At 34.0% G+C, this 18,433-nt stretch overlaps 3 protein-coding genes across 14 annotated transcripts; all 3 read left to right on the forward strand.

The window, feature by feature from the left end:
* The first annotated feature begins 1,399 nt into the window (after positions 1-1,399).
* On the forward strand, positions 1,400-7,359 carry LOC110614767 (serine/arginine-rich-splicing factor SR34). 7 transcript variants are annotated; one of them, XR_002487837.2, is made up of 16 exons: positions 1,400-1,550; positions 1,849-1,940; positions 2,971-3,036; positions 3,116-3,190; positions 3,285-3,387; positions 3,498-3,544; positions 3,752-3,809; positions 4,182-4,231; positions 4,319-4,375; positions 4,503-4,618; positions 4,695-4,796; positions 5,813-5,883; positions 5,974-6,065; positions 6,157-6,484; positions 6,827-6,921; positions 7,072-7,359. XR_002487837.2 is itself a non-coding variant. In XM_021756422.2 (14 exons), exons 2-14 carry the CDS (start codon positions 1,854-1,856, stop codon positions 7,073-7,075), a joined length of 894 nt encoding a protein of 297 aa, XP_021612114.1. In that variant the 5' UTR covers positions 1,400-1,550; positions 1,849-1,853; the 3' UTR covers positions 7,076-7,359. The 7 variants fall into 7 exon arrangements, 1 of the variants encoding a protein (XP_021612114.1); XR_006350691.1 differs by having other exon boundaries at positions 5,974-6,060; XR_006350692.1 differs by lacking the exon at positions 7,072-7,359 and having other exon boundaries at positions 6,157-6,246; positions 6,451-6,484; positions 6,827-6,927.
* Positions 7,360-9,324: 1,965 nt separating this feature from the next.
* LOC110615841 (phytochrome A-associated F-box protein) lies at positions 9,325-10,692 on the forward strand. Its single transcript, XM_021757998.2, has one exon. The coding sequence runs from the start codon at positions 9,496-9,498 to the stop codon at positions 10,489-10,491; it is 996 nt and encodes a 331-aa protein (XP_021613690.1). The 5' UTR covers positions 9,325-9,495; the 3' UTR covers positions 10,492-10,692.
* Positions 10,693-14,875: 4,183 nt separating this feature from the next.
* On the forward strand, positions 14,876-17,961 carry LOC110615842 (protein OPI10 homolog). Of its 6 annotated transcripts, XR_002488105.2 has the most exons (4): positions 14,877-15,209; positions 15,291-15,769; positions 17,216-17,327; positions 17,574-17,961. XR_002488105.2 is itself a non-coding variant. In XM_021758001.2 (3 exons), exons 1-2 carry the CDS (start codon positions 15,107-15,109, stop codon positions 15,752-15,754), a joined length of 567 nt encoding a protein of 188 aa, XP_021613693.1. In that variant the 5' UTR covers positions 14,876-15,106; the 3' UTR covers positions 15,755-15,769; positions 17,540-17,961. The 6 variants fall into 6 exon arrangements, 5 of the variants coding, with proteins under 5 accessions (XP_021613693.1, XP_043812571.1, XP_021613694.1 ...); XM_021758001.2 differs by lacking the exon at positions 17,216-17,327 and having other exon boundaries at positions 14,876-15,209; positions 17,540-17,961; XM_043956636.1 differs by lacking the exon at positions 17,216-17,327 and having other exon boundaries at positions 14,876-15,209; positions 17,550-17,961.
* Positions 17,962-18,433: the final 472 nt, after the last annotated feature.

The following is an 18,433-nucleotide window of genomic DNA, read 5'->3' on the forward strand; positions in this document are numbered from 1 at the left end:
ACTGACTTGTTAATAATGGCAGTACTCAGGGACTAAATTGTAAATCTCTCTAATTATTATATTCTATTTAATTTTATCTTTTTTAATATTTAATAAAATATAATATAAATATAATTAAAAAGTTAATAAAAAATATTATATTTCTTAATATATATATATAAATAAAATAAATAAAAATAATGGCACAAAAAGATAGTATATTTTAATAGGGGATATTTACAATTTAGTCTCTAGATATTACCAATATTAATAATTTAGTCTCTGGAAATAGTCATTCCGTCCTCTTTTCTGTTAAAATTAGATAAAGGAGGAGAGAGAAAATTTTTAAAATCCAATTTTACCCTCAAATAAAATCATTTATTTAGTTCTTGGATATTGCTATTATTAACAAGTTAGTCCTTATATTTTCAAAAATCTATTAAAATATTTTTATCTTTTTCAATTTCTATTAAAACGTCATTATCATTTATTTTCGTAAATGAAATAGTCCTTATTTTTTCTCATATCTATTAAAACGTCTTTATCGTTTATTTCCATCAACAAAATAGTCATTTCCTATCGTTTCTTTCCGTCAACGAAATCGTCCATTCCTATATTTTTAGAAATCTATTAAAACGTCCTTATCGTTTCTGTTTGTCAACAAAATAGTCTTTATCTTTTCTCACATCTATTAAAATGTTCTTATCGTTTTTTTATTAACGAAATAGTCCATATTTTTTCTTTTCTCCTCCTCTTCCTCCTCCTCCGAAAAAGAAGAAGAAGAAGAAGGAGAAGAAGAAGAAGAGAAAGAAGAAAAAATAAGAAGAAAAATAAGAAAAAGAAGAAGGAGAAGAAGAGAAAGAAGAAAAAGAAGAAGAAGGAGAAGAATGAGAAGAAGAAGAAGAATAGAAAGAAGAAAAAGAATAAAAAGAAGCAAAAGAAAGAAGAAGAAGAAGAAGAAGAAGAAGAAGAAGAAGAAGAAGAAGAAGAAGAAGAAGAAGAAGCAAAAGAAGAAGTAGAAGCAGAAGGAGAAGCAAAAGCAGAAGAAGAAGCAGAAGAAAGAGGAAGAATTGATGAAGAAGAAAAGGAAGGAGGAGAAGGAGGAAGAGAGGGAGGAGGAGGAAAATAATGAGGGGTAATTTAGTCATTTATTATATTTTCAACGACAAAAATAGACAGAAGGACTATTTTGTTGACGGAGAGAAAAGATAAGGATGTTTTAATAAGTTTTTAAAAATACAAGAATTGACTTGTTAATAATAGCAATACTCAGAGACTAAATTGTAAATGCGGTCCCATTACAAAATCGATGACCCGCTAGATAAGTTAACTACAAAAAAGATCCGAAGATTTTAGACCACTAGATTTCTCTACTACAAAGAGGGCGCACCGTAAAGTTTCTAGGCGGTGCAACACCATATCTTTACCATATAATATTACTTAACCAATATGCGTATCGCCAACTATCGCTCAATCTTCGATAAAGAGAAAAAAAAGCTATCGCTCAATCTCAAAACCCTAACTTTCGAAGTTTTTCTTCTCCTCTGGCGGAGCTTCTGTTTCATCGAAAGGTATGCTCTTATCTACATTCCAGACAAACCTAAAGATCAGTTATTCGACCTTTGTTTGGATTGCTGGAAATTGCAGGGAAAGTGTGACGTTTTCCCTCATCTTCCATTGTTTTCAACTCATAAATGTGTTGGAATTGTTAAATGTATTGAGGTTTAGTTGATTGATGATAAATAAATAAATGAATACATAAATACGTGATATAAGTTCCTATTTTAGTTATTTTCTTCTATAAAGTTTTGAAAATAATGAGCGCTGGTTTGATTGTTAAATTTAAGGCTCTTATCTGTGAAATATCAGGGAGAATGAGTAGCCGCGCGAGCAGAACTCTCTATGTTGGAAATCTGCCCGGTGATATTCGCGAGAGAGAAGTGGAGGATTTATTTTACAAGGTAATACTGTTTCCGGTGCTTTTTGAATTCAATTTGAACGTGATATGCTTCTAGTTTCCACATTACGCATTTTGCTATTTCAATTATGAATTTGTATGCCCTTTTATTGTTTCTTTTGAGTTAATGTACAATTCCAAGCATGCAAATCTATACTTTAATTTTTTTTTGAATTCAATTTGAACGTGATATGCTTCTAGTTTCCACATTACGCATTTTGCTATTTCAATTATATGCCCTTTTATTGTTTCTTTTGAGTTAATTACAATTCCAAGCATGCAAATCTATACTTTAATTTTTTTTTTCCTTTTTCCTTGTTGATGGGTTCTATAGCACTATTATCAGTCTAGTGCCATTAGAAATACAGAGAGGTGCAGGAAAGTGTCCAAATAAATAACCCTACGCCTAACTGATATCATGCCCTATCTAAATCCTGCATTTTTGAAATTCATAATTGGTTCTTCACCATCAGCAGATGGGTTTCTTTCTTTTATGGCGTGTCTATCCATTTTGGTTGGATTAGCTTACTATTGAATGGGGGTTAACAAGTTTTTTATGTGTTAAGTAAAAATTAGTTTGTACGCTATTTTAAAGAGATCCATATCTTTGTGTGGGATGAAAAATCAAAATATTAATTGTAAAGTATTGGAACAGCAGTTGAAGTTTCCACTAAGAAGTGGACAAAATCCATTCACCTGTAATTGTATAGTCACAGAAACACTTGATAATAGACTTGGAAGGAGGAGCAAAGGATTTTTTATGATCCTGCAATTCTTATGGAAGGTGCTTGTATTGAGTTGTTTTAATTGTTGTCCATTGTCATAGTCTTTAGCACTTAAGAGTGTTAATTGTTACTTGTCGGAGCTTGTCTGTGAGATCACTAAAGAAAACTTCTTGATATTTAGAGTTTTGGTCTGTGACTAACTGTTGCAGGGTTTGACATGAAAGAAAATAGTAATAATTTATGTAGGACTTAATTGAAGTTGTAATGAATGTCCCTCTGGAATCTCTGAAATTCTCTTTCCATTTGCAGTATGGTCCCATAGCACACATTGATCTCAAGATCCCACCAAGACCCCCTGGTTATGCATTTGTTGAGGTAAGCTAGCAAATGCTCATTCATCATCTTCCTTCCTATTATTTTGCGTGCTTCAACTTTCTACTAATTGTTTTTGCAGTTTGAAGAGGCTCGGGATGCAGAAGATGCAATTCGTGGTCGTGATGGCTATGACTTTGATGGGCATCGATTACGAGTTAGTTAATTTTATGGCGTTATGCTTTGCATTGTATGATTATCTGTCAGCTGTGCTCTTCTTTTGGATCTCATATTTCATGCTTATAATATAGGTGGAGCTTGCACATGGAGGGCGTGGACATTCATCCTCAGATCGCCATAGTAGTTACAGTGGTGGTCGGGGACGAGGAGTATCTAGGCGCTCTGAGTATCGTGGTATGTAGTAAATGTGATGCATATTTTACCATTGAGCATTTTATTAACGAGTAGCCATAAATTAGCATATGTATCATATGTTACTTAACCTGAAATTATCTTTTGTGCAGTTTTGGTCACTGGGTTACCTTCGTCTGCTTCGTGGCAAGACCTCAAGGTGTCCTGAACTCCCTTTTCCACTTTTCTGCGAAAAAATTTCTCCCCCCTTCTTTTTTTTTTTTTTCCTTTTCCTTTTCTTTCTTTCTTTTTGTGATCTATTCATTCTGTTTGTAGTTTTGTGTTCTTGCTGATACCTGCATGTTGAATCAACATTTCTTAAAGTTGTATTTGAAGTTGATCAGTATCTAAGCCTATTTCTCTTCAGGATCACATGCGGCGTGCTGGTGATGTCTGCTTCTCTCAAGTGTTTCGTGATGGTAGCGGTAAGATACTCGGTCTTACTGATATTGGGATTTTATCTAGTTCTGGATTTCTTTTTTTCAAATTTTTGTGTGATATTCTTATCCTTCGATTCTTGCTTGCACAGTTCTTCCTGAGATGGGCTATGCCTAGTGCTACTGTTACTACTTACAGTTTTTATTTAGACACTTTGTGATATTTTGTTTGCACTATGATGGACATGAGTCAAGTTGAGAATTAATACTTTTGGAATTATGCCACTCAATATTGGGCAGTACTGACAGTCTCGTGCTTCAAATGTCTTTGATGCAAAGATGGGGATTTTTTTAATTGATTCATTGGAGTGGAAATATCTGGAGTAATATTTTGTGCTTGTCATTTATTGCTGGCTTTAGGTACCACAGGGATTGTGGATTACACAAACTATGAAGACATGAAGGCAGCAGTAAGTTTCTTTTCTCTTTTCTATTGTCTGATTTACTGACCTTTTGTTCACTTTACATGGCCTGATAATTTTACATATTCTCTTCAGATCAAGAAACTTGATGACTCCGAGTTTCGAAATGCATTTTCCCGGGCATATGTTCGTGTACGATTGGAATCTCTCTCTCCCTCTTTCTTGCGCAAACACACATATGCATGTGTACATGCACTGATATGTGTGTACTTAATATTTGTATATTTGTTGCATTGTTCAATAATATTTTGGCTTATAGGTGAGGGAGTATGATTCTAAGCGGGACTTGTCTAGGAGCCCCAGTCGTGGCCGTTCTTATTCAAGAGGCCGTAGTGGTAGTCGCAGCCGTGGCCGAAGTTCTAGCCGGAGCAGGAGGTTTGTATTATTCTACACTTTTCAGTAGTAATTGGTTAGAGTTGTTATTTTTTATCAATTTTGTTATTTTGTGCAGCAAATCACCTAAAACCAAGTCGTCAAGACGCACGCCTGTTAGGTCAAGATCAAGGTCTGCTTCTCGGTCCCGCTCTGGATCAAAGCCACATTCTCTGTCAAGGTATTCTTTCTTGTCTGCTTAATTTCAGGATTCCTTTGATGAGGCATTACTCTTCTTTATTTTGTTTATTTGGATGATATGCTTGCCATATTCTGTTGTATGTATGTTTGTTTGACATATTTCTGTATTGTGGAATTGTTGCGCATTCCGCAGAACAGAGATGAGAATTTCAATCTGTAAATTTGAACTCATCTCCTCTTATAGCATGCGTTTTTGTTGAGTTAATCTTGTGAGGTCTCCATTCCTGGAAAGTGGAAATGGGATTTGAAGGTTCTCCTAATAGATCACTGATATCCTCTTTATTTGGAGTGAAAGAAGGCTAACAAGGTAAAGATTATTTTGTTGTACTGGCTTTTGGTGAATCTGAGACATGAAAGAGAGAGAAAGAGAGAGAACAAGTCTATTATCATTTATAAAATTAAAAAAGTTAACTCGTACATGCATTTATACATTCAAACAATATGTTTATGCATACTGAGGAAGTTCAAATCAGACCGTTTGCTAATGCTGGAGTAAAACCCTTTTTAAGCAACAGGCAGTCAACTACTGATATGTGAAGTTAATGCTAAATATGCTTTAAGTCAGTTTTTTCAAGTGGTTGGATAGCAAGACATCCTTCTATTTTTTCTCTAGTCTTGTTTTGACTTTATTATCTTCTGATGCTCCTTTTTTATCAATTGATTAGTGATTTGAAGTCTGGTTTGAACCCGATGCAGCTTGAATACTCTTAGTGGTTGCTAGGATCAATGCCATCAAGTCAATTTTCCTTATGACTATCATAGATTATGTCCTGTATTTGAATGGTTGAAATTGGTATTTGCTTTTGTTTTAATAATAACGACTTGGAATTATTTTAGGTTCAAATTACTTTCTGAGATTATCATGTCAAATTCTTCCCTTAATTTTTTTTTTAAATTTCAATGAATGGGGTAATTGAAACAATCAATTTGGGACTGTCAAAAGATCTTTATTCTCTCTTTTTGTTGTATGAAAATTGCCTTGTTTGATACATGCAGCGAACTGGGGATTGGATAATAGGATCTTGATTGGATATGGTTCAGTTCCTGCATCTTTTTGGGTTGTGGAGGTATGCTGTTTTTCAGATGGACAGCTCTGGAAACCTTCATGGTGTCTCTTATCTAATGTATTTAGCTCTATAAATGTCCATGGGTGCTAGATTGGGAACAAAGGAGATTATGGATTGCATAGTAAAGCTGGATTTCTGGTGAACTAACTGCTAGTGGATCTGGAAGTCACCAGCAATGTGCGGTAGAAACTATATCATTATCATTTTCTACTCCAACAGATGCCAAGCTAATAGGACCTGCTAGCTGGACTCACTGTGGATTTTGTGGTACAGTAGGGAAGCATGCTTCTTTCTGTCCAATGGTGTCTTGGAAACCTATTATAATTCTTTAGTTGAGATTTGTTTTCTTCTCCATCTAGTTAGGTATATTGTTTGGGTGGAATTTTATGCACTGGGCCTTTCTTTCCCCTTCTTGTTTTCTCTCTAATTGCTAAAGATTTATGTCTGTCTTTTATACCTTTTGAATTTGGTAACTCTGACGTGGAAGAGGCATCAAGGCTCTTGGATGAGAGTTCTTAAAAGGAACGTGTGGATTTTAAATTTGGGTTGTTTCTGGAACTTTTGCAGATCGCATTCAAGATCAAGATCTCCACTTCCAGTTGTAAGTCATTTCTTATATAGGTTTATGTGAATTTCCAAATGTCATGGAACCTACTTTAATGGAGTTAAGAAAAAAAAATTTAATGTCTGGAAAGTGAAAATGAATTAGGGACTGGATTCTTCTTGAACAGAATAGCTTTTGAATGCAATTTAGAATTAGGAAACTATTTCCTGTTGCATTTGTTGATAACATGCAACTTAGGGTACTTATTCCAATTCATTCAAGCATGCCATGGTTGTGAATAAACTCATTCTCCTCTTTTCAATGGGCTGTCTACTGTTTGACTCTGGGGATGTTATGCATGCGATATATGATAATTTTTGTTGGTAATATATTCTGCAGCGTCAGAAACGGACTAGCAAGAGTCCAAAAAAGCGGAGTGTCAGCCGGAGCCCAAGTGGTAGCAGAAGCAGAAGTAGGAGCAGGAGCTTATCCCGGTCTCTATCTTGTTCACATTTATTTCTCCTTATATTCTTTTGTGTTCTTTCATTGTTAGTTTTATAGCCTAGAATTTGTAGAGAATGTCTTTGATTTTCTCTTTTCTGGATTTATTACTAGTTTTGACTTGTTTTAAATTTGTTTACCAGGTGAAATGTGACTGGCGAATCCATCTGAGTCGGGAAAACTTGAATGAGCATGTGATGCTTAAGTTGCCCTGTTAAATAGTTGAAGTTGTTGATTGCTGAAGGCAATCAAACTCTGAGAACAATATTTTTTTTTTCTTTTGGGGGCAAGACAGTTGGATTCTTGTGGCTTGCACATTTTCTAGACGTGATGTGGATTCTGTGTCCAAACTGAGAACTCTATTTTGATGGATTTAAGTGACTATAATGTAGATTGATGCTAATTTATTTTAAGAGGCCAGTTTTAAACAACTTGAGCTCAGTTTTAATTTGGCAGGCTGGTTTGGTGGGACGTGTTGGTGAATGGTGGCAGTTCGTGTTCGTGGGAGCTTTTGTTGAGCAGCATGATTCGTCGGTGAAAGTTAATGGAATATGTGTTCGCTGGAGCCCTGTTTAATTTGATAAGAGGGGAATGCGCGTCAAGGACGATTAGGAAGCTTATGGGGTCGGTCTTAATTGTGACTCGTCGAGATGAGATAGGAAGTGATATCCCCAGTCCCACCATTCATGTGTCTAGGCCTAAAGTCGAGAGTCCCGCACGTGAATGCTTTCACCGATTGTCGGGCATGAAGTTGAAAGGGGGAGGTGTCGTCAAGTGGTGGCGATAAATCCACCAAAAACTGGATGCGGGCAAGTTTGTGGAGAACATGATAATATTAGGAGTAATAATGGTTGCTTGCCGATTGTAATAAGATGGAATGATTAGGGCCAAGTAACTAAACTCTGAAATAAAAGAAAGGAAGTCGTCAAAACTTGGTCCTGTGGATTTGCTTATCAGTTTCGTCTTCAAATTGTTCTCCTGTGCCAAAGAAAACGTCTTACATAAGAAAATCATGTCAAAAGGGGAGTGCGGGTTAAAAAAGATAAATTTAAGTAATTTAATGAACAATCTAATAATAGGATACGTAGAAATGGTTGTCATAAAAAAAAAATTATAATAATTTTATGTTTTATTTTGAACTTTTTGGTAAATGCTATTTATTTTGTTAAAATCAATTATAACAAAAAAATACATTCACTTTATTGAAACAAAAAATAAATTTTATTTTTCTCTCTATGTTTGGATAAATAGAAAATAGAAGTGAATGAAAAGAAAAATAAATTTATTTTTCTTTTATTAAAAAAAGAAAATAGGTGAAAATATCATTTTATTCTTATCCTATAAATTATGTTTATACAATAAATTAAAAAAATTGAATAACAATCTATTTAATATGCTCAAATTTGCTACTTAAATTAGTCATAGCAAATAATCATAGAGTATGGTCTTGATGGTGACGGTGAAAATATGAATAAAAATAAAAAGAATGGTTATATAATTTTCCATTTGACTGTTTACTTTTCCACTTTTGTTGCCAACTTTCTCGAGGGATAATATGCAATTTAAAATAGCCATTATTTTCCCTTCCGTTAGAATTTTTCATTGGTTAACTAAACAGGGGAAAAGGTCATATATTTTTCCCTTATCCGATCACTGCGTATCTTAACAAAAAATAATAATATATTTATTATATAAAATTATACATATGTTTGTGAAAAAATTGCTTTTTGATAAATTATTAAATTAATAAAATGTAACGTCATTTCCAATAAATATAAAAAAGTACAACTCTAAAAATTATAAAGATAATAATGTATATCTATGAATGGTAGAATAATATATATTTTCAATAATGTTATAATTTCATATTACTAGAATTAAACTATTTAATGCAATGCCATTGGTTAAATATAATTTAATCATAATAATTTTCAAAAAAAATTATGTTTATATATTTTGTAGAATTAATTTTGTCAATTTAATATATTTTCATAAGATGGTTAGTTTTTAAAATTTATTTCATTTTTTTAGAGAAACTTATGTTATAATAATTCTTTTATTTTTAAATAAAACAATGTTATTTAAAAATTAAAAATACTCTTTTTATTTCATAATTTTTATTTATTTTATTTTTTTATATATAGTAAAAAATTTATTAACTTTCCTATTATTTTTATTTTAAAAATATTAAATTTTATTAAAGTGTTTTGTATAATCATTATATAAATTATTTTAAAATATATAAAATTAAATAAAATTTAATTTATTAATTATAATATAATAAAAAAAATGATGGATAGAAATTATTGGAGGAAGCGGAATAGAGTTTATTATTTGATTATTTTTTAAAATTATATAAAAGTAAAAATGAGTCCGTTGGGGGGAGTATATGGTAACTCAAGTGATTAAGCAGTTGCTGCATCCGCCAGCAGATTCTCACAAATCCAGAACAGCCACTCAATCTTAATTTCCATTCTCACCAAACCGTACATAATTGAAAAAACCCATCCTTTCTTCTACCCTTCACTTTCTTTGCAAGGTGAAACAAAAGAAACAGAAAAGAAAAAATGCCGGATACCAGTACCACCGTGTCCGTCTTCTCAATCCTGTCCGACGACGTCGTTCTCAACATCTTCTTCAAGCTCGAAGATGACCCCCGCAACTGGGCTCGCCTTGCTTGTGTCTGCACCAAGTTCCTCTCTCTCATCAGCAACTTCTGTTGGAAGGCTAAATGCAACCAAACAATTCCCTCCGTTGTCACCGATCTCCTCGGTGCTCCTGACGCTTCGATTCCTGGAGGCTGGTCGGCGCTCCACAAGCTTGCTGTCTGCTGCCCTGGCCTCCTCCACGCCGGCGTTCTTCTTGAACACTCTGATTTTGGCCTCGAACGCGAGCTCGGCCCTGATGATAATTACAATAAGCTCGCGTCCTTTCAATTCAAAGCTACGCTACCGCCTCCACCGTCCTCTTCCAGCATTTCTGATCCTACTTCTGGAAATTCCGATTGCTCTTGGTCGTTATTCGATGACCTCTATTACGACACCGTGTACGATGCCTCTGAATCACAAGATGGGGCCTCCGCTGTGAGTGGAGAGGTTAACGACGATAAAGCTGTTGTTAAGGCGGGTGGACATTTCTCTGTTAGTAAGAGGAGGAAACTCTGCAAACCTTTGAGATCACATTTGGCGTCTGGGGTCTGGAATTTGAGCCGAGAACAAGGGAATAAGCTATTGGCGAGCCGTTTTCGAGGGGATTGCTTGTACATTTGTGATTGGCCTGGCTGTATTCATAACGAAGAGAAGCGGAATTACATGCTTTTCAGGGGGATTTTCAAGAATTTTAAGCGGTCAAGGGTCTGGAGGACGATAAATGATGGGATTAGGAGCAAGGTTGATCTAAATTGCGCCTTTTGTGGGTGCAAGGAGACCTGGGATCTGCACTCTGCTTTTTGTTTGAGGAGGTTTTTCGGGTACCATGACGATGGTGAGCCAGTTGTTCGAGCCTATGTTTGTGAGAATGGGCATGTCTCTGGGGCTTGGACCGATTTGCCGCTGTACAATTGATGGCACTTCTTATGGGTATTGCAGCAGCTTTATCACTTGTTTTATTAGATATTTTATTTTTGCGGTGATTGGGATTGGTATTGAATTGGTAATTGTATCTGTGCTTATGTGTTTCTTGCATATGATATCGATATCTGTGTTATGTACCTTTTCAACTGGTTCGTAGTTTTAATATAATTGTGGTGTGCTAATTTTCAAGTCTGAGAACGTTTCAGGTTTTTACTTAATTATGTTTGCTTACTTCTGCATCGAGCTTTGGCTTGATGAAAGATAATTTACTTAAATGCATTGCCTTTACCTTTCAGAACTTGGGTGATCTCCATGGATCCGTTAAGAACTCATTGACCTATAATGATTAGGAATTGTCTTTTAGACTGAGGGCGTTGTTTGTAGAATAGCGAATTCGGTTTGAGTGGTGTTATCTCCATAGGTTGATTAAGAACTCAGGTCTATTGACCTGGAATGACCAAGGAATACTTTCAATTTTTTAGATGTTAAGGCTTGGTTTCTAGAACAAGAAAATTAGGATTAAAGGATGATTGGCAGATGTGAGTTTCTTCACGTCACCAAAGAAAATTTAAGCAAACAAATTTTTGTTAGCCTCGCTTTAGCAGGACCTAATGTTCACCCCTATCAAGAAAGCCTTCGGTGTTCTAGTTTAAGAACTACATTAAACGACTAAAACGAAAACATAAACTGCGGGAATTTTATTGACTAAGACTTTTGCATGCCAATTACGAGCAATGGGCATTTAAATTATTAGTCCACATGAACTTTGGACACATTAAGCAATATGGCTTCTTTATTTGATCCCTATGTTGACTTGGATTATTAATATAACTCAATGCTAGCACTTTAACTGACTGAGAGTGTATTTCTGTTGAAGAAAGCACATCATTAAACATTTTAGTTGGAGGGTATTAAAATTATTTTAGAATTAAATTTGACATTGTTCTAGTCATACAATTTTATAGCAACTAAACCATTTCTTTTAAATAGGATCTAAATTGTGTTTTTCCAGGAAGTCCCTTTTTAGCCTTCCATCCTCAACCCCAAAACAGTGCCTAAGTCAAAGAATTCTCCTGCTGAAATTCCACTCTTGAATCCAATTTCCATATGTAATCCTCCACATAGCCTCCCCTTTATCCTACCAAATCAAAGCTTGAGGTAGAAATTGAGTTTGCAGGGGCATTTGTATGTTAATAAATGCCAATAAGGAGCCTCTGCCCTATAGAAGAACAGCTTCGGGACCTGAAATTTCAGAAGCAACTGCATTAGTCTTTATTTTGACCTAGTTCATCTTTTATCAACTCAACTAGGAGGAAGTTGAGATGATATTCCCTTGGACATGTTTATCATTTACTTTTGACATTAGCAACATCGCTTTGAATCTGGAGTAAATATGACTTTTTCTTTTGCAGTTACTTTAAGATTTGTTTTTATACAAGAATATCTGACTAAGCTTGAAATTGTTGTGGAAGAGTTTTCTGAGTTATGGGCTTATCATCAAATAAAAATGATTTTCTGAGATGAGAACATGTGGGAATAAACTAGGTAGCATTCTACTGATTATTGTGTCTCTTTACAATTTGAACCCAACGCTAAAGCCAAATCAAGATTTATTGCATGGTGACGGTCAGCTTCTTTTACTTGACACAGCCAGAAACTTGCGGGCGCTGAATTGTTTATGTTCTTCAATTATCTGATAGATTAAGAACAGCTGATGACATGATTTGTAACTGGATATCAAGTTATGTACAAGGCATTAAATGGTGAACCCTTAATATAACTGAAGGTATATTGAACTTTTTCTAATCTTTCTGAGTGTTATTGTTTGACGGCTTTTAGCTTTTCGGAGCTTTGCAGTGGGAGATAGGGTTTTGATCTTGATCGTTTTGCTTACTTTTGTTAATACTTGTACGAAGTGTTATGACAATAGGAAGATGTGAAGACTACTGGAAAATTAGTGTTTCCAAGTTCAGGACATATGTTGCAGGCAGGGATGGCCATTAGGCCAGAATCTATGGTCCTAGTTAAGAATTCAGGAAAACCGGGATTGGACTGTAGGTCCCTCTTGATTTAGGTTTGATCCGGTTTAATCAAATTCAATAGTTGATATTTTTGTTTAAAGAGTAGTTGTGGTCTGTAATTGGAGGTTTAGTCCGATTTCAATTTGATCGAAGATACCTGGGTGATCAGTGCCAGTTCGGAGATGAGGTGATACGGTTCAGTTTGAGGTGAGTATTGCTGGGGCTAAATTTGCAGGTGAGTGTGCTCCATTGTGAGCAGAGTTTGGGGAGTAGGCATTTTCTTGCTATCTTGTGACAAGGGGCGTCTCGCGTTGCAAGAGAAAACATGATTTAGAAAGTGAATTAAAAGCTCGCTCGGCATAGCCGGGCAATAGAGGTTATCAAAATCATAAAAAATAATTCATTAATAATCAACATAAATAGGATCGAATCTATAGAGATTTAACACGAAAAAACTTTTCTAACAATGATTTGGACAAATAGCTTCTCTAATAATAATTTAGACAAATTAATAACAAATGGGGTGGTTTTTGACGAGAATGAACTGAAATTAAAATTAAAGTAGTATAAGAAAGTAATGATTAAAAGATGAGTAAATTAATGATAAAAAGACTTTAATTGAAGTATAGAATCCATTTCAGTTGGGTAATTGATCATTGATATTTTGATTTTTCTATCTGTTTCAATAAATTAGTTTATATTGTGAAAAACTTTCAAACAATCAAATCTCTCTTTAGAGCTAATCAAATACTAATTAACAAGTCGCAAAAAAATGTCCTTAGGAGTTTTTACTTTTTAACTCTTAAATGCTTGAATAAATAGAGAAATCTAATTCTAATTTAGCGTACCGCTGCGTGGTTTAGTTAGATCATGTAACCTCTTAGTTGTTATACCAATTGTTACTTGTATTTGAATAATCTAAGCAATTATGGACTTAAATCATTTAAACTAACAATATATTATTTTGCAATTAAAAGTAACGGGTCCTATTGATTCTATATAAGGTAATAATGACATAAAAAATAAAATTGCATAAATACTGAAAAATAGAAGATTAATAATTGAGTTTCAGATCTCCCAATTCACAATTAAATTGAAATTTCACCACCTTCAACTAGAAGAAAGTGAATTTAGCCACTCATGGTGGGCAAAAAATATACAAAGAGAAAAGAAATAAGAAAAAAAGTTTGGTTCAGTGCTGTTGAGACTCTCCGAATTGATAATGATCTGCTGCTGGTGGTTGCTATCTTTTAATAGATGAAATAAATACTAAATCAGTCCTTTATGAGATGAAATTCCCTTTTGATTTAGTCTTTGATTATTCTTTTAATTGTATTTTTTCATAAATAGATTTTTTCGAATGAATGAATTTTTTTTGCAGTCTTTGATGTATTTTAAATGAGTTTTGGCCTGTTTAAGATGAAAGAAAACTCTTGAAATTTGAATTTGAATTCTGGTATTTTCCGCCATTTTGACATTTTCTGTCCTATGGTGATATTTGCCCTAATCGCTAGTCTGTACCTATTTTTTCTTCTCTGTTCCGCGATAATCGATTTGCTCAGTAATTTAGGCAAATCGCTTCTGGCACATCAAAATCTTGATTTTTAGCTTGCTTCAAGTATAGCTTTCTTAGCCATTTTTAAAGGTTTGTTTCGGTCAAATAATTTTTTCATGCATTTAAAATCATTTTTCACTAATTTTCTATTCTTTATTTTTTTTTTCTATAAAATATTATAAAAATATAAAATTAGCTAAAAAAATATAATTTAGTATTAATAATAATAATAAAAATGTGAATAAATTATGTTTAATCTCTAGATAAATAATTTAAAATTTAAAATTTTGATTTGTATTTTTCACCAATGAAATATGTGAAAAAAACACCATCACGTTATTATAAAAGATCTGGTCATTTATAATAGCACTGTCATATGAAATTTATTACCGTAAAATCTATTATTTTTTAAAAATATTACATAAAATTTCTTTTTTTTTTTTCAATGTAATAAACACATGCCAATGTCGCAATATAAGATTAAAAATTAAAAAAATTAAAGGTGTTTTATAGTATCATCATAATATTACTTTTCTCACACATTCTATGAAAGTGAAATAATCCATGAGAAAAAAAATGATGATTAATATTTTATGTGAAAATTTTCAATTTATTTTTAACCATAATGGTGAAGAATTTAGTTGTTACAGTTGAACTTGCAAAATAAAAAAAAAAAAAAAAAATCAGCCATCTACCAAAATGCCTCTGGTGAAATTTATTTAACACTCAAGTTACATCAATAATTTATTAATCCAGAGTCCATAGCACTGGGCTTGGAGCCCACAGCTACAAATCGGGGAAACTGGAAAAGGAGGACAAACGTTGAACCTGCAGTCCTGAACCTGGCTCAACCCAAAGCTTTCTAGACATTACTAGACTCTTCCCCGTTCCATTTCCTTCGTCTTCGAACCTTCTACCGTTTCACTACACTCTCCATTAATCACTATCATCATCACTTGTCCCAAACGAAAGCCGTTTACCAGCATAGACCGAACTTCTGAAGCACTTGCTCTTCCTTTCTAGAAGAATCATGTTCGGTGTAGTCTTCCCCAATCGGAGCTTCCCTATGGACATTTCCTCCTTCTCCCAAATCGACACCTTCCATTGGATACTCGACATGAACACTTTCGTAGGTAAGCCTTCCCTTTCTCTCTTTCCATGTTGTATTAAAAAATTGCTGTCACCTTACTGTTGCTTTGTTCTAACTTGCGCAGGTGAGGCCTACGATCAAATCCGCGAAGTCTGCATATTCCTCTTAAACAATTTCACTCTTCCCCCCGACAAAGCCCTAGCTGTATACATTCAGGCTCCTGGTTCTCCTTTTCAATTCTGTGGCGCTGTCACTCTAGCACGTCCCTCTGCCGTCCTCTCTCTCAATTGGCCTGAGCCTGGTGGACAGTTGCAGCTTACGGCACCGGATGCTGCCCCACTGTCTGCTAAAATAGGGGTTTCTGTCGAGGACTTGGCTTCACTGCCGTCGTTAGATGTTGCCGCGGAGAAAAGGATCGAAAGACTTGCTATGAAAGTCGGGGAGAATTTGTTTAATTATATGCAGTCATTTTGTGGAGTTGATGGGAGCAGGTTGATTGTTCCTATGGATATTTTGGACCGATGGTTTAAGAAGTTTCAGGAGAGGGCTAAACGTGACCCCGAGTATTTGAAGGGCTTCGATTTGTAATCTTTAAATTTCAAGGTATTTTCTCCCCTTTTCTCATTTTTACTGTTTGAATTAGAGTTGTTTTAGGAAGAAATTAGGAAAATTATATCATTGCATTTTGTTGTTGTTGTCTTTTTGCTTCTCAAATTCACTTGTTTTATTTCTTCAAGATGTTGTTGTTGGATTTTAATTTCACTACATAAATGTATTTTTCTTGTGACTTCCCAGTATTATATGGTCTCATTTGGTTCCCTGGGCATGTGTGCTTATTTCCTGCTACTTCTTTCCTTTAATATCCTGGGTTTCCATATTTTTTCCAGGTTACGTAAGTTTTAAGTCCAGAATTTGATTCTTTCTAAATGTTTCCTCATGTCATTGACTAGTTTTGCCCATTACCCAAGGAATGTGGGTCTATAATTTTCCGACTAACTATGCTTGGCGGTAGTTTTACTTATTCAATATGTTTTTCATACGGCTGGTTCAGATTTTACTCATTCCCATTTTCTGCTTGAAGTGGCTGTTTCACATACTGAACGAGAAATTATATGAGATTCCTACTATTCCATGTAGGATTGTTACATGGAATGACTAGTAGATAACTTCAGAACCCCTTGGATTCGACCATTGCAATATAAGTGAAAGATACTAGGGGGCGCTTCACCTTGTATTCTTCCCCATATTGAGTTGTATCTCGTGGGCAACTTATAAATCTGCTCTTAGCTTCTTCAGAATGCATTGTTGATGCGTATAGTACTGCTGAAATAGTAATAAGTTTCTACTCCATGTTCAGGCCTGCTTATGTCCTACCACAACCTTGAACCAATTAACAAAGTGAACTTTAATATATTTTGTTTATAGTTTGTTCCTTTCAACATTAGATCATAATTTGTTAATTCAATTAACAGAGATATTGAAGGAAAAGTAAGTTTACTTGTAATAGTTAAAGTTGTATAGAAACTTCCAAACTTAATTAATATTCTAATCGTAGCCCGAGATTGGAGCAAGTAGTACTTGGCCTTACTGAATTTGTACTAAAAAGTAATAGCCATATGGTTGGGGACTGGGGATCCTTCAGTCTGTTTCTCGATTGAGGATATCTATAATGACATCCAATGCTGTGAATTTCTCTTTTACTTCCTGCATCTGATTTTTCATCACTCTTGTAACTTCCTTATGCTTGTCTTTGTTTTAGAATCAGATTATTGTTTAATTTAAAATATTAAGAACTCATTCAATGAAGAATTTCTGATTTATCACCTTAGGGACTAAAATGACTAGTCCTATAAGGGTTAAATGTATATTTAAACCCTTGAATTATTTGAAATCAATCTATTGCACCTTCAATAAGTCTTTTTTTCTAAAAAAAGGTTAAGTAGTAGACAAATCACAAATTGGTAATTTGATCAGTCTTAAAACAATAGATAAGAAAGTGTATCATGCCAATACCTTAGCTATTTTGTTATTTGTCTATTATATATGCAGAAGCGAAGACTTGGTTTCCGGCAAGCTGTATTGCCAATGGATTCGCATAAGAATAATAAATTCTCACTGGCAATTAGAGGTTCAAAAGAACATCCCAAAATTAATGTCTCGAGTAAAGTTGCAAACCATAAAGATTTCTGTTTATGAATTCCTTTTCTTTCTTAAAAGATATGCCATATATTAAAAGTTGTTGAAATTACATGTTTTAGATATAATAACCATATATAGGTAGCATTCTACATATTAGGGCCTCCCTTCAAAACCTAGGCAATTAGCAGGAGACCTGCTAATTTTTTTCCTAACTACTGATATTCTGACTTGAAGATCAATCAAGTTGGTTTTTTTTTTGGGGGTACAGTTACAGGACATGAATTGATGCTTGCCTGTTAGATCTAAAGCTGCTGCGGGATTGTCTAAATATCTTCCAAGAAGTGGGAGGTGTGTATGTTGGGCTGCCATTCTGTAGGAGCTTTGATCATTTGAATGCTACTATTTGAAAGTGAGTTAAGGAAAATTTAGATTTTGCGTCATGATTATTTTGCTGAAATTTCTGTCATAAAAGCAGGAAAGTGAGAAGAGGAAAGAAATATTTTGTGATTGTGATTCTGAACTTTTACACGAGCAGAGTAACTGTGAACCTTTGTTAAGCTTTAAAAAGTTGTTGAGATGTAAATTGCAGATTCCATGAACAAATGACTCGATTGGTTACCAGTTTAAATTTTAAAAAGAAAAGGGTTCTATTTTTAGATGTTGCATTAAATGATTTTCTGCTTCTCTACATGTATTGTTTCTTAAACATGGCATTTTGCAGATGCCTTTCAAAAGCAATTAAGTGGCTTGTCATTATGATTTTCCTGTTACATATTTTGCCGAGATAAAATTACGTTTATGTATAACAATTAGGATCAATTATTTAAATAAAATGAAAGAAAAACTAATTAAAAAAGTGGATGTGAATTTTGAAACTACTTAAAGACCAAGTACAAGTAATAAAACGTCATTATTATTGATGTTTTCTCAATGAACGTAAGAACTGAATAAAAAAGGAAAAAAAAAAAAGAAGAGAAAATACTGATGAAAACGACACTTGAAATGGTATTTTCAGAAGAATTCGAAAATGTTATTGGAAATAGCATTTTTAAGCATTTGATACGTTTGTGAAAATGCAATTTTACAAGTGAAATTTCTTTTTGTTGCCATGTGTCAATCAATAGTGGA

This window comes from Manihot esculenta, chromosome 5 (genome assembly GCF_001659605.2).
Source record: "Manihot esculenta cultivar AM560-2 chromosome 5, M.esculenta_v8, whole genome shotgun sequence".
Classification (NCBI taxonomy): Eukaryota; Viridiplantae; Streptophyta; class Magnoliopsida; order Malpighiales; family Euphorbiaceae; genus Manihot; species Manihot esculenta.